This window comes from Phyllopteryx taeniolatus, chromosome 16 (genome assembly GCF_024500385.1).
Source record: "Phyllopteryx taeniolatus isolate TA_2022b chromosome 16, UOR_Ptae_1.2, whole genome shotgun sequence".
In the NCBI taxonomy this organism is placed as follows: Eukaryota; Metazoa; Chordata; class Actinopteri; order Syngnathiformes; family Syngnathidae; genus Phyllopteryx; species Phyllopteryx taeniolatus.
In genome coordinates this window covers 4,526,487-4,541,178 of record NC_084517.1, presented here as the reverse complement: position 1 = coordinate 4,541,178, position 14,692 = coordinate 4,526,487, and the positions used below count along the sequence as shown (strand labels likewise).

At 42.6% G+C, this 14,692-nt stretch overlaps 2 protein-coding genes across 3 annotated transcripts; one reads left to right on the top strand and one right to left on the bottom strand.

Moving 5' to 3' along the window:
• Nucleotides 1-134: 134 nt before the first annotated feature.
• eif3d (eukaryotic translation initiation factor 3, subunit D) lies at nt 135-10,710 on the top strand. Of its 2 annotated transcripts, none has more exons than XM_061748708.1 (16): nt 135-278; nt 1,729-1,854; nt 1,939-1,984; nt 5,191-5,327; nt 5,419-5,504; nt 5,581-5,653; nt 6,588-6,703; nt 6,786-6,918; nt 7,893-8,040; nt 8,154-8,284; nt 8,366-8,451; nt 9,038-9,167; nt 9,236-9,378; nt 9,606-9,798; nt 10,349-10,442; nt 10,517-10,710. In XM_061748708.1, exons 2-16 carry the CDS (start codon nt 1,732-1,734, stop codon nt 10,528-10,530), a joined length of 1,653 nt encoding a protein of 550 aa, XP_061604692.1. In that variant the 5' UTR covers nt 135-278; nt 1,729-1,731; the 3' UTR covers nt 10,531-10,710. The 2 variants fall into 2 exon arrangements, with proteins under 2 accessions (XP_061604692.1, XP_061604691.1); XM_061748707.1 differs by having other exon boundaries at nt 6,582-6,703.
• A 137-nt stretch (nt 10,711-10,847) lies between these two features.
• On the bottom strand, nt 10,848-14,483 carry apol (apolipoprotein L). Its single transcript, XM_061749911.1, has 3 exons — nt 13,945-14,483; nt 13,198-13,410; nt 10,848-13,102 (listed from the first exon to the last, which is right to left on the bottom strand). The coding sequence occupies exons 1-3, from the start codon at nt 14,481-14,483 to the stop codon at nt 12,157-12,159; spliced, it is 1,698 nt and encodes a 565-aa protein (XP_061605895.1). The 3' UTR covers nt 10,848-12,156.
• Between the last annotated feature and the right edge of the window lie 209 nt (nt 14,484-14,692).

The following is a 14,692-nucleotide window of genomic DNA, read 5'->3' as shown; positions in this document are numbered from 1 at the left end:
CAATTAGAAAACATTTACATTCATATTACTTACAAATAGTAACTTACACTTTACCCACAATAGTCTTACATAAACAAATAGTTGTACAGAAAATAAAAAAGAGTAGCTAGCAGAATTGTATTCGAACGATCGCTTTCGACACTTTACGACATGACCAACAATCAACTTTGCGGCAGTTAGCCTCTTCCTATCACGCCGGCGCCTTACCCTGGGGTTTTTTTTTTTTTCGTAGCGCACCGGTCCCATTAAGGCCTTTTTAGCGTTTCACGTCGGCTAAGGTAAGAACACGAAGACGCTTGTAAAGAGTAGCGAAAACGACTTGTTTCAAGTCGCGTGTTTTGTGAAAACTAAGCTAAAGTTGTCACCGTGTTACTAGTCTGCTAGCCAGTTAGCTTCACCGAAGCACCCAGCGCGGCCACCCCGCATGATGACGGGCCTTGTAGCGGTAGCAACATTAGCTCACGGTGGCGGCTCGTCCTTATCTCAAATACCTTCATTTGTCGCCTAATGTAACATTTGAGTCTTATCGCTGAGTCGAAAAAATAAATATATATATATATATATATAATATATATATTAATGACAGGTCACTTTTAATCGTGTCAATAAATCATGTGAGTTAGTCCTCGATGTTTAAATGACAGCTATTTTCATGTCTAATGGTAGCAATGAACTACATTTGTACTTATAATTGTAGCTCGATGCTCTACTCTACAAAATGGCTGCAAATATAACACTTTAGTCGGAATTATTATAAAAACGTTTCAGTTACTGAAATAAAGTAAACTTTAGGGGCTAAGACCATGAATATTTGCAAATAGTAGACCCTACCCCAAAAAAACTAACGTCAATAACTGTCTGTATTAATAGTTTAAACCATAAATGAACCAGTGACAATCGCTAACTCCATTTTTGTCATTTTTATAAGGTGCAGTCCATTATTTTTACTTAAGTTTGGGTGTCAGTTCATCTGCATTAAAGTGTTGGTGAATGTTGTTTATCATCTTACATGAAATACTGACAGATTTGATGTTTTGTTTGGACTTAAACCATTCTTGCAATAGTGGCAGCCATAAAACCTGAAATCACTCTCCTTTAAAATGACCAAAAAAAATGGAGTTAGCACGCTCAATTTCCCAGTGGTCCAAATGTACACCTAACTATGATCCCAAATTTTTTTTTTAATATAATTTCAAAATCATGTTACAACGGTACCCCCAAAAATAAATGGCTTTCAAATGATTTGATTGAGAATGCTAAATCTTTAAAAATACCAGTTACTACTTTTCTAGTGCCATTTTAATGTTTTTAGACTCGGGTATACATGATACTGACATTCTAAATAAATAAACTACCATTCAGAAGTTTTATTTAGTTGGGCATTTTTTTTTGTACCTTAGGTTGAGGAGCTAGATGTTAGCGTCTGATCACCTGTTAACTTCTACCCCTGCCAATAGCAATGCAGATCTTTCTCTGCATCTCATCGAGCTTGCTGCTTTTCACCAGTGACAAGGAGCTAGTACTCTGTACTGACATTTATATGGTGTCCATGGGTCCATGATGACTAGCCCACTGCGCAAACTGAGCAGTGCCTCTTTGTTGGAGTGCCCTGCTGGAGACAACAGTGCTGATTAAAGCCTGAGACCCTGTGAAACATTTCTGTATGGGCCTTGAGACTGTATGACTTGTCCAAATGTAATAATTGAACTCCTGGAATCCCATCGGCAGGTCATGGCCAAGTTCAACGCTCCTGTTATCCAGGACAACCCGTCGGGATGGGGTCCCTGCGCCGTGCCGGAGAAGTTCAAGGACATGCCCTACCAGCCCTTCAGCAAAGGAGACCGCCTGGGAAAGGTCTTCTCACGTCACACAGAACTATTTGTCACTCATTTTTGGCAGCATCCGCTCACAATGTTGTGGTCATCTTGTGGTTATTAGGTCGCCGACTGGACCGGAGCAACTTATCAGGACAAAAGATACACCAGTAAGTGACTTAGAATTGAGGTTTTAAACATTTTAAACCTCAAAATTGGAAATGAAGTCAAACTAAAACGTTAAACAGTCATATTAAGTTAGAAAAAAGAAAACAATTTGACTAATGAAGAGAGCTATTAAACATTGCAGATCTCGTTTTGCAATACAGCCATCAAGCACTGTCTACTAGACGATGGTAACATGCAAAACCATCTACTGTATGATTACACGTGCAGGGATCTCGTTTGATGCGCGTTCTGCGTCTGAGACGGACAAAAATGAGCAAGGATGCATAAGATAAGATCAATCTGCGTCTGAGGACGCGATGCTATGGATTCAAGTATTCTGGCGTGGGGCTTTTTTTTGACAAGACAAGGCTCTAGAGGGCTACTAATTTGGTCATATATGCGCCCTAATTTCTGAATGATGCTGCTTAAAAAAATAGGGGGGGGGGGGGAGAGAGGGGGTCCACCTGTGTGCCCAGTCATCTGAGGAAGAAAAAAAAAATCTCTGCGATTTGAATGCAGACACATGAAACCCATATGGTCTCTAAACCAGTCAGAAATAGTGAAGGACAGGACCCTCAGAGGGAGGGTGGGTGCCTCAGTGAACGTGAAATATGGATTACAATCATCCAGACATTCCACAGATCCAGCCATTTTTCTGCCGAGTAGCCTGAAATCAGCTCATTCGAATTTTTCGAACTAGAGAAGATATGTGCATACCTCTCTGCTCCCAAGCCAGCGCTGTCAACATAACGTCTTTTCACAAGTGGGTCTTCTACACGGAGACAACCAATCAGAGGAAAGGGGGGCGATCATAGCCAAATATGGACAAAGCGGATACAAAACTCGGTCAAACAAAAGTAGCTGTCAGAGGGGCCTTTTCTGCACAAAACCAAGGTGTGTTTTTATTTAATTATTTTTTTTTAAAAATGAAATTGACACTTTTATACTCAGTCCATGTTAAAGAGTCACTCTATGAGATGTAAATAGCCAAACACAACTATCTCACCCAATTTCTTCAGCTGGGAACAAAAAAACACGGTGGGACATTTCCCATTTTCCGTCAGCTCGCAATTATGAAACCCTTTGCCCAGCAATGGAAATACCAACGAGACAGTGTATGTGGCGCATGTATGCTCACGTTATATACAGTATAGTGTTACTCACTATTGTAAGAGATGTAGTCATTGAACATATTAAAAAAGCAGCGTTTAAAGAAAGGCTGTAGACTTTTGATAAATACAAATCTTGAATCAAAACAGGTTGCTTTGATCTCGTTCTTGTGCTGTTGTTAATGTTAATATGCACTTTTTCTTAACCAAATGGAAACTTGATTGGCAGTATATTGCCTCTTTAGGCATTAATGTGTGTAATCTCTTATGGCCTCTTTATACTCCCGCGCGGGCGACAGCGCCCGCATTGCATCACGTGACTGACTGCATTGGGCTGCGCGGCCCCTATGCAGCCCCTGTGCGACGCTCGACACAAATTGTCGCCGCGCGCAGAATGCCACGGAGATCATCTATCGTGATTGGTCCGTTTTAGTCACATGCTGTGATGACGTACTCAGCCGCACATACCACCTACGCCGCTGCCTTCTCGATCGATTTTGCAATATAATTAAACGCATCATCTGGTCATCTCGGTCCATTTGTTCTATCAGGCACTTTTTCACGGTCGCCATTGTTGTTGCTTTTTTCCTTGTTCCGGAAAGTAAAAACGGCCACCGGAATTTGCCATAAATTGCAGAGGAAACTCCATTCTGTGGTGTCCTAGCCAATACCAGCTGTAGCCACACCCCTGACTTAGAGATCTGTAGCACATTTTCAAAACAGCGGGCGTGGGTTAAGTTCGAGTATAAAGGCAAACTGCGCGCGGGATAGCCGCAGTGGCGGCAGCGCGGTCACTGCCCACGTGAGTATAAAGAAGCCGTGATCTGTGCCAAATGTTTATTTGTTCAAGTGCAATTTTGGTTAATAGAGCCTGAGTGTCTTAATTTATTTTTTATTTAACAAAAATATTGTACAAACAGTATAAAAAATGGAGTAAGACCTGTAATAAATGTCTGCAATATAGCGGGACCGCGAAGCAAGAACCATGATATAGCGTAGGATTACTGTATCTGTATTCCGTGATGATAAGTTTCAGGGACTCATTGTTCCAGGGCTGGGACTCATTGTTTCCAGACATGTGCATCCTGTGACTCTCATAGTTTCAAGTGTAAAATGATCAATCCAAGTGTCAAGCATGTTATGGCTAATGCAAAAAGCTAACCTAGCACTACATCACACAGTGCTTCTTTTTTTTTTTTTTTTTTTTTTTTTTTTTTTTTTAATACACAAATGAATGGAATAAAATACACCACATCAGTTGCAGAAGAGCCAAAACCAACTTTTTTGTTCACAAAAAGGTGGTTGATGTACCAGCCAAGAGTCCTATGGCCAAACAAGAATTAGAAAACAACAAAAATAAACGCAGTAATAGCACTTACATCTTCCCTCATGGAATGCACAACACCTGTTAATGAACGAATAAATAAAGAGGAAAAAGGAAGCACATTTTTATCTCTTTCTGACCATATATTGCATTCCACAAAGGTTAGGGAAAGGTGGTATAAAGGTTAAAATACTGTAGCTGGTTTGAAGATTTGACTTTCCGTAGAGTCTATGTCACATGCTCAAAAACGAAGACGTCGATTGGCTGAAGAGGAGATCTGTGTATTGCCGATCGATTGCTATTCCTACAGTACCGGGTGTCTGTCACAGCTAATTTGAAATTGAATTTGTCAAACTGAATCTGAAATGATCAACCTGAATGTGAAATTATACAATTTGAATTTTCATTGCGGATAAAATAATCATACATTCACTTTCAAGTTTATTGGACTTCAGTTCCAAACTAATGAATTCAATTTCAAATTATACTATTCATATTAAGTTTTTAAATGCAATGTTTCAAATTAAACAATACAAATTTGAATCGTTTTACAAATTCTGTTTTTTTAAATGCAATTAGCAATTAAAATAAAAATATAAATGATTCAAATTCAGTTCCGGCTTGGCAGATATTTCAGCCCATAAAAGACAACTGTCATGACACTGAAAGGATCTGAACAGAATCCTAAATCCTTTGCTGCTGGCTGGGAGGAAGTCTGAGGTGCCCTGCTATGCTGCATTATGACAGCTCCGTGTCCAAATTTTGCTGTCAACAGACAAGTACTCCTCTCAGTTCGGCGGCGGCAGTCAGTACGCTTACTTTCACGAGGAGGACGAGACCAGCTTCCAGCTTGTGGACACGGCCAAGATGCAGAAGACGGCCTACCAGAGGAACCGCATGAGGTTTGCGCAGGTAACAGCCAAACCATATTCGTACACAACGTAGCTCGTAATAAGAGCGTAACCCACGTTATCTGACTGAATCTTCTGTTTTGATCCGACAGAGGAACCTGCGCAGAGACAAGGACCGCAGGAACCTGACGCAATTCAATATGCAGACGCTGCCCAAGAGCGCCAAGCAAAAGGAGAGGTGAGAGAATAATTATTATTTAAAAAAATAATAAAAAGGTCTTGTGTTGGGTTCTCACATTTTTTTATATTTGTAGGGATCGTATGCGCCTGCAGAAGAAGTTTCAGAAGCAGTTTGGCGTCCGTCAGAAGTGGGACCAAAAGTCTCAGGTACATTTTATTATTGCACTCCATTTTCTTTATATTGACTGTAGAGGACACATGCTCCTGGCTTGGCAACTTTGATTTACAACTTGAGTTTCACTCTCTCAGACAACAACTTTATACACTTCATGAAACAGATTCTTGTTTTTCTCTTTTTTAGATATTTCATTCAACAAACACTGTTTTTTTATTTTGTTAAACAAATACTTGTTTCTTGATAATTGTATAAAATGTTTAATTATTGAAACTATTTACGTTTATAGTTTTTATTTAAAGATATTTTATATTGAATAAATACTTTGTTTTGATAAGTTTTATCCCAAAAATGTTTTTTATTTACTCCAAGAAATGCTAAAAAAAATTACTGAATTTTTTTAATACTTTAGATTAAAAAAACATTTCAGATAAATCTGTTAACAGAACAATACAATTTTGATAGATGTCATAAAATAGTTTAGCTTTTTAAAAATATTCTTTATTAGAAAATCTTTTGAGATTTTTTTGATACATTCAATATTTTGAGAAATATTTTGGATTCAAATTAACTTTGTTAAAGAAATACTTGGATTTTGTTTTTATGTATTAATTTTGTTCCTCTTCAAGAAATACCTTTTAATAGATTTAAACATTTTGGATTTTGAACTTTAAATTTTTCTTAGTTATGTCAAAGAAATACTTAATGAAATCAGAGGCTTTATTAATACTTTGTCTCTGACTGGTAATTGGTTTGTAACATTAAAAGAAGTACAAAAAAATTGTAAACTACTACGCCGATGAGCTGAATGACCTGAAATATCCAATTAGTCTCTTCTAATAAAACTATATTGAAGTTTTTTTGATAGACTCAATTCAGTTGATCAGAGAAGTAGCATCAAATGGATTTTTTTTTTGTTTGTTTTTTTTTTGTTTTTTTTGTTGGTTTTTTTCTCACAAGGCTCAGCTGAAGCCGCGAGATTCTTCAGTGGAGGTGCGCAGCGACTGGGAGGTGAAGGAGGAGATGGACTTCCCGAGACTCATGAAGATGAGATACATGGAGGTGGCCGACCCCGTGGACATGTAAGGGCGCCGACTTCACTCCCGAGCCCCGGTTTTGCATCACCCTGCCCAACGGCACCAATTTCCACTGCGTCCTCCCCAGTGAGTGCTGCGGCGCCTTGGAGTACTACGACAAAGCCTTTGACCGCATCACCACACGCAACGAGAAGCAGCTGAAGAGCATCAAGAGGATCTTCCACACCGTCACCACCACAGACGACCCCGTCATCCGCAAGGTACGTTTTACAAGCGTCTTTAATTTCAGGGTATCTGCCGATTTAAAAAGTTTTCATTTGATGTTTCAAAATGAAAAAAAAGGAGAAATGAATTCAAATGTATCTAAAGTCTGCAGTTCATGCATCCTATAATAATGTAGAAAAAATGTCTTCGCATATCACCTACGCTTTATATTTTGTAAGTGAGAGGCCTTCAATTTTTTACATTTAAGGTTCCAAACTGAAATTTAAAAAATGAAATGAAAATAACCTGATATCTGTACTTCAAATTTCTTGAAATGATCTAAAAATAATAATAATTAAAATTTCTTAAAATACGACTGCCCATTCCTGGTGGTCACATTTAGTGAGGTCTTAAATTTGATTAAAATGGCCTTTAAAAAGTTTCAAATTTCTTCCAAATCTTAAATGTGATGTTCCTAAATGGATAATCCTTAAAAATGAGACGTTTATCCTTAAATACGCACTTTCACAGGTCTGAAAAAGGACACAGACACAATAAACATGGCTATAGTTTCACTTTTTGACCAAAAACTGCTAAAATGGTGAATTATTGTGACTCGTATAGCGATTTAAATAACTTTCATGTTTCAAGGAATCATTTTCTACAGCATTGTTTTCATATATTCGAAGATGGTGACGTTTATGTCAATCAATCAGTTAAACTTTATTTGTAAGCGCTTTTCCTCAAAAGGAGTGCAACACAAAGCGCTTTACGTTTAAGGAAAATACAAAGTAAAACAAAGCTGCCTGCCGCTTGTCTGCAAGGACACGGACACACCGTTAAAAATCCCGAAAGGACCTTAGTAACCTGAGGCTGTGTCCAGAGCATCCCGGTGAGGGAACACCGTCGTGAGCCTCAGCTGCCACTCATTTCGATTTCGTCATTTGTGCTGCATAAATTTGAGTTGAGTCTAAGGCAATTACTTGGCTAATGTTGTTGTGTACATATGTGTATCTACACATGTGTTTAGCTGGCCAAGACCCAAGGCAACGTGTTTGCCACTGACGCCATCTTGGCCACCCTTATGTGCTGCACGCGCTCTGTAAACTCCTGGGACATCATTGTGCAGCGGGTGGGCAACAAGCTGTTCTTCGATAAGCGCGACAACTCAGACTTTGGTGAGAAGAGTGTCGTGGCGCCACCTTTCTTTTAAAAAAATGTATTTATTATTATTTTTTTTTATTTTGCATTTGCTTCGTTACTTGACACGTCCGGGCTGCTGCCTCCTTAGATTTGCTGACCGTGAGCGAGACGGCCAACGAGCCGCCGCAGGATGAGGGCAACTCCTTCAACTCCCCGCGTAACCTTGCCATGGAAGCCACCTACATCAACCACAACTTCAGCCAGCAGTGCTTGCGCATGGTGAGAACGAGCGCGACACCTTTACGAGCACCTATTATACCCACAAAGGCAACATTTTTAAGATGTTTGCATTGACTCCAGGGCGGAGAGCGTTACAAGTTCCCCACTGGCAACCCCTTTGTGGAGGAGGATATGGACAAGAGCGAGGTGGCGTCCGTCGCTTACAGGTTAGCTCAAAACTTTTCGTTCTTGTGATCTGACCACATCTTAGCGGTATACCGATGCCCCTCTAAGGACAAAGAAGGGGAATCTATAGACTTTTGCCCTCTGTAGCAGACAAACTTGGTCTATCAATGGATATCACATGGGTAAAGTGCTTGAGTTGACAAGAAGTCCGTATAAAGCTTAAATATAGCCAGCTATAGCTTTGTGAATATTGTCAGTTTATTATTAAGATGGAAATCTCATTTTTATAATTGCATTGCATTATAGTAGCCTGATGGGAAATCCAAATTTGTTTCCCACTTCATGCTGATCTAATTTAATTGTAAAATATTTTTGATTCAAAGGAGACTAATTAATAACAATCTGTAGTTAATTAATTATAATCGTGATCTGAAGAGGACCATCGTGACAAAAATTGTAGTCACGAGACAATCACGAGAGATGATCTGCGGCGTTCTACGCGCAGCAACAATTTTTGCCGTGTGCGTGTCAAGTTTTTAAATATTTCGAAAATACTGATAATTGCAATCATTTTGGCTTTGATAATCGCGATATGAAACGGTCATATTGTTTCGTCTCGACTGCCAGGTATCGCCACTGGAAGCTGGGTGAAGACATCGACCTGATTGTCCGTTGCGAGCACGACGGCGTAATGACGGGCGCCAACGGGGAAGTGTCCTTCATTAACATCAAGACCCTCAACGAGTGGGACTCAAGGGTAAGACAACAAAGTGTTCAGTTGGCTGTTTGACAGTCTGATAATGATGACCGTGTCTTTCCTGGCAGCATTGTAACGGCGTAGACTGGCGCCAGAAGCTGGACTCTCAGCGAGGTGCGGTCCTGGCCACCGAGCTGAAGAACAATAGCTACAAGCTGGCCCGCTGGACCTGCTGCGCCATGCTGGCCGGCTCGGAGTACCTCAAGCTGGGGTGAGTTCTTAGCAAGTACAGATGTGCTCACAATAATGGCAGTGCATTTAAAAAAAAAAAAAAAAGCACATTAATCCCCCTAAAAACAATCAAAAATGTATTACTCCATGAAGCACAAATGTAGAGCTATTAGAAGGGTTTGTAGCAATTATTCTTTTTTTTTTGTTTTTTTTTTTTTCCCCCCCAACATGACTCTCAACACAACTTGTCGAAATGTCTCCTCGCAGGTACGTGTCCCGCTACCATGTGAAGGACTCCGCCCGCCACGTGGTTCTGGGAACCCAGCAGTTCAAGCCCAATGAGTTCGCCAGCCAGATCAACCTGAGCATGGAGAACGCCTGGGGCATCCTGCGCTGCGTGATCGACATCTGCCGCAAGCTGGACGAGGGCAAGTACCTCATCCTCAAGGATCCCAACAAGGTGAGCACTCCACAACCCTCCCGTTGGCCTCCTAAGCTTTTAACGGCGCTTGCTTCAAGCTGAAGTTGACTGTAAAACTGACACATAATACAAAGGAGACTCAAACATTGTAAATGTAAACAACAAAATGTTCAACCAAACCATATACTGCAGTTTTGTTTGATGAAAGTCCACTAGCTTAATGCCAACATATGATGCAAAACATCATAGACGGGCTAACATAAATTAGCTAGGATGTTACGGTAATTATAAAACTTCAGACATCTAGTAGAGCAGTGCTGCCCGGCATAACGTGGTACTACACCGAAGGTACTCAACTCTAACTTCGGACTGGCCTGTATACTGCAAAAACACATGAACCACTGCTATAAAATCCACAATATAGCAAGGGAACACGGTATAAAATTTTATGCCAAAAGCTGTTACAGAAATAAAATGATGGGGGGGGGGGGGGGACTAGTAAAATTTACAAAACATATTCATGGAGGACACACGATGTAATTAATTAAACCAGGCTGCCTTCTGAGTAGTTCTCCACTTTCCTACGCAGCAAGTCATCCGCGTCTACAGCCTGCCGGACGGAACCTTCAGCTCCGATGAAGAGGAGGAGGAAGAAGAGGATGAAGAGGATGAAGAAGAAGAAGGTGTGACACTTAATCGCTTGGTTAACGACCTAACCTGTGGTGACTAACGGGAATTTTTCTTTCTATGATTCCAGATGAAGAAAACTGAAATATGGTGCCTGGTGACCAAAAGAGCCTGCCAATCGCTCACACACACACATACACACTCACACCTATTCATACACAAATTTAATTTCACAATCAATAAAGATCCAATTGGCCCAACACACATATTCATACACATACACACATTTAATTTCATATTCAATAAAGATCCAATTGGCCCAAACTGTTTTATTCTTTGAGTGTTGGTGAGTTTTCAGGTGTACCATGATAAGAAAGTCTACCATACGGTGACAGAAGCTCAGAAGCAAGAAAAGTCAACATTTTTAAGCATTTCAATAAAGTGCTGTGACAGGAAAGTCCTCTTGTGCTCCAGGTGAAGCTCTACATGCTTCTCAAGCACACATTAACAAGTCGGGACTTTAATTTGAGAAGCTTTAAATACTATAGGTGCGTCTCAATAATTTAGAATATCGTGAAAAATTTGATTTGTTCCTGGAGTTCAATTGGAAAAAAGTGAGTCAATTGGAAAAAAAAAGTCTTATATATATATATATATATATATATATATAGTGCTGTGAAAAAGTAATGGCCCCCTTCTGATATTATTTTTGCATAGTTTTCCCACTTTAAGGTCATCAAACAAATGTAAATGTGAGACGAATATAAACCAAGTGAACCTGTTTTTAAATGATTTCAATTAGGGAAAAACATTTCAGTTGCTTGGCCCTGTGTGAAAAAGTACGGTCATTTCTCGTGTATAATGCACATTTTTTTCCCCAAAAAATTGTCAAAAGTCAATAGTGCGCATTATAAATAGGTTTAGGGGCAAATGGGGGGAAAAAACGTTCAGATTTTATACATGTATGCCGCCATCTAGTGGTTATGAAAAAGCTGTACACTTTCATTCCAAAATGCCACCGCCACCTAGTGGTTATAAAAACTTAATTTAAAAAAATACAGGTAGGGCTGTGAATTTCAAAATAAGAAGTAAATTAAAAAAAGGATTACATGTTTGAAAAAAGTGCTTAACTTCAGAATAATTCTTTGAAAAATACAGATAATTCTTAATTTTTTGGTCATATGGGTAGAAGCGAAATCATCCATTTTTTTTTTTACCACTTCTCACTAGGGTTGCGGGCGTGCTGGAGCCTATCCCAGCTATCTTCGGGCGGGAGGCGGGGTACACCCTGAACTGGTCGCCAGCCAATCACAGGACACATTGAAACAAACAACCAGTCGAACCCACATTCACACCTACGGTCAATTTAGAGTCTTCAATCAAGCTACCACGCATGTTTTTGGGATGTGGGAGGAAACCGGAGTGCCCGGAGAAAACCCACGCAGGCACGGGGAGATCATGCAAACTCCAAACAGACGAGGCCGGGATTTGAACCCAAGCCTGATTGCCTCCAGACCTGTTCAATCAAGAAATGATTTTAAGTGGAATCTGTCCTGACAAAATTAAGTCAGACAAAAGATCTAAAAAAGCTGCAACAAAATGACCCGATCCAAAGAAATTTTACAACAGTCGAGAAATCAGTTTGGAATGGGTTAGAAAAGCCATTTCTAAAGCTGTAGACCGCCAGCGAACCACAGATTTAGCATTTATCATTTACATATTTAACATTAAGATTTAGATATATATTTAACATGTAGATTTTTTTGGCCGCTACTGAATGACGCAACGTTGCTTTTCGTCGCGTTTGTCGTCACGGTAAACCGGTGCCTCTATGACGGCCCGGTTTTCCTCAAAAGACGCCAATCCTCGCACCAACGAGTCGGACATCCTCTGCCAGGATTCCATCTCCGCCCGCCACAGAGCACTCCTGGCTCTGAGAAATTGCGACACTTGGGACTCGCACCCTTTGGCCAGAGCAACACTGTCCATGCAGATGATGACGATATCAATGCCGATGAAGATTCCGTTAAGCGGGATGAGTCCGGCCCTGGCCGTGCGGGACACGGCCACGGACCCTTTAAGGGCCGTGTGGCCCACATACCGGGCATCCGCCACTGCTTTGTGGACGTTCCGTAGCGCTTTCCCACCCACAACCACCACCTTGCCCACCCTGGTGGCCACCTCCTTGTTGCGTTGAGGGGTCTTCACAGCAGAGGTGGTGTCCGCAACCAGTCCGACTCTTCTGACCTCATGCGCCTCACAGAGAACTTCGCTGACGGCGGCGTCCAGTTGGCGAGTCTTGTCGGCAACGTCGTCTAGACTCTGCGCGTCCTCAATAAAGTTATCCATCACCTCGCTGGCCTTCTTAATAAACTTCTGCTCCAGTTTATAGTCCACGATGGAGGTGACGGCACAGTTGGCCCAGCTGGCCAGAGCGAGACCCAGTCCGGTCATACTCAGAGCCAGCGAGGTGCCAGCTGTGATGGGTATGAGCGAGAGCCCCGCGATGGACAGCGCGCCGCTCACCGCGCCCACCGAGCTACCTGCCACGGTGGAGATCTTCACCGCCTTGTTCTTCCTGACCAGCGTCTCGGTGCTCTGGTCCAATTGGTCCAGAAGCTCCAGCATCCTAGCCCGACGCTGGCTGAACTCGGCTAGGAAGCGGTGACACGCGTCCTCCTGGAGCGCAAAAACCAGCCGGAAGTCTGCGTCCTTCCTGAAGAAGACACCGGGATGTGAAGAAAACTGAGATCTAAAGGGGTTAAGGTCTGCCTCAGAGTGAAAAGCTTCCGGGTTTGAATCAGGGCTCACCTGATCTGGTCACACTGGCGAACGTGGCGAAGAATCCTCTGCGTGTCGTTTGAAGATAATTCCTCAGGGAGCTCCACACGGACTTCCAACGTTGCCACGTTGAGGCAGAACTCGCTGGAAGAAGAACGTGTACATATCAACGCCAGCTTTGTCCGTGGGAACGGTATGGAATCGTGTTTTGAGATCAACCCGACAATTTGCTGGCGAGACTCGCTGCCCACAAAGCTTCATTTCACTGTTACGCCTTACATGCACCGATTTTGGTGGCAACGCTGTGTAGAATTCGGGGCTTCGAAAGCAAGACATTCCTGTCTGTCGTGTACGTTCGCTCGGCGGTTACACTGTCCGCATTCGTACGATAAGATTCGTGACTGATTCTATCTTACAGCCCCTTCCACACTGCTCTTTTGAGCAGCTTTTTCACGGCTCACTGTGTCGCCATTGAGACAGAGTCACCAGTCGCCCTGCGAACCAGAAGTGGAGCCCCTTTTCCACGACTTTTCCCCACGGTCAAGTCATACCATCTCTTTCGTACAGAACTCCCGCGGCAGCACATCACTGTGTCTGTAATGCACGTTCCCACAGCTATTATGGCTTCCGGCTTTCCGATTATGTATGAAAGGCATAATGTCATGGTGTGTGTTTTAAGGGGTTGACAAGGCGCCGGAACCTGGGTGCCAAAACCAACACTCGGATTAACACCCAAATTAGGGATTGTGGGGGTGATTTTGACTTTGTATGATTTACCTTTTGTCCATCAGGAGACACATTTGTAGTGCAGTCTGCACGTATTTGTGTAGAAGGTACACCAGTACGGCCGCGTTGTCCAGCCTGGGCACGAAGAAGACTTTGGCGTCTTGCTTCAACTCGGCAGCGAGGGGACAGGCCCGACGTGCCGCGGCCACGGCGAGCGCCGCATCCCAGCGGCCGACATCCTGTGGCAGTTTCACCACCTCGCCCCGGAAAATGAGTGGCGAGGTGGTGGCCAGCCTCTCCAGCGCCTCCACGAAGACGTCCAGGTCCTCCAGGCCGAGCAGCACGTCCTTTAGCGCCACCGCTAGCTCCGCCTCCAACGCTGACCGCCTACGCTCCGCAGCCATCTTGTTCTTCACATACGCCAGGATATTCTTGGTCGGCTTCAGCTCCGCTCTGTTGCTGATGTCCGTGATGGCGTTCATCTCATTCTCACGCCGCAGCCGCCACTCGGACATACCCTCGCAGAAGCGGCTCACCGCGGACACGTCGAGCAGCGTGTCCGAGACGTAGCGGCTCAAGACCTCCTCCATAGCATCTCTGGGGGAAAAAAATCACACCTTTGAAAGTTGTTACTATTCCATTCTTCCGGAGAGTACCACAGGGATATGTCCCGGATCCTCACTTTTTCTATAATTACCTCCGAAGATGAGGCACGCTCCCTTAAATAGGACGATGGCCTCATCCAAGGCTCCTCTGGACAACAATATGAACTTTGTTGCTTCCTCACAGGAGAAAATGT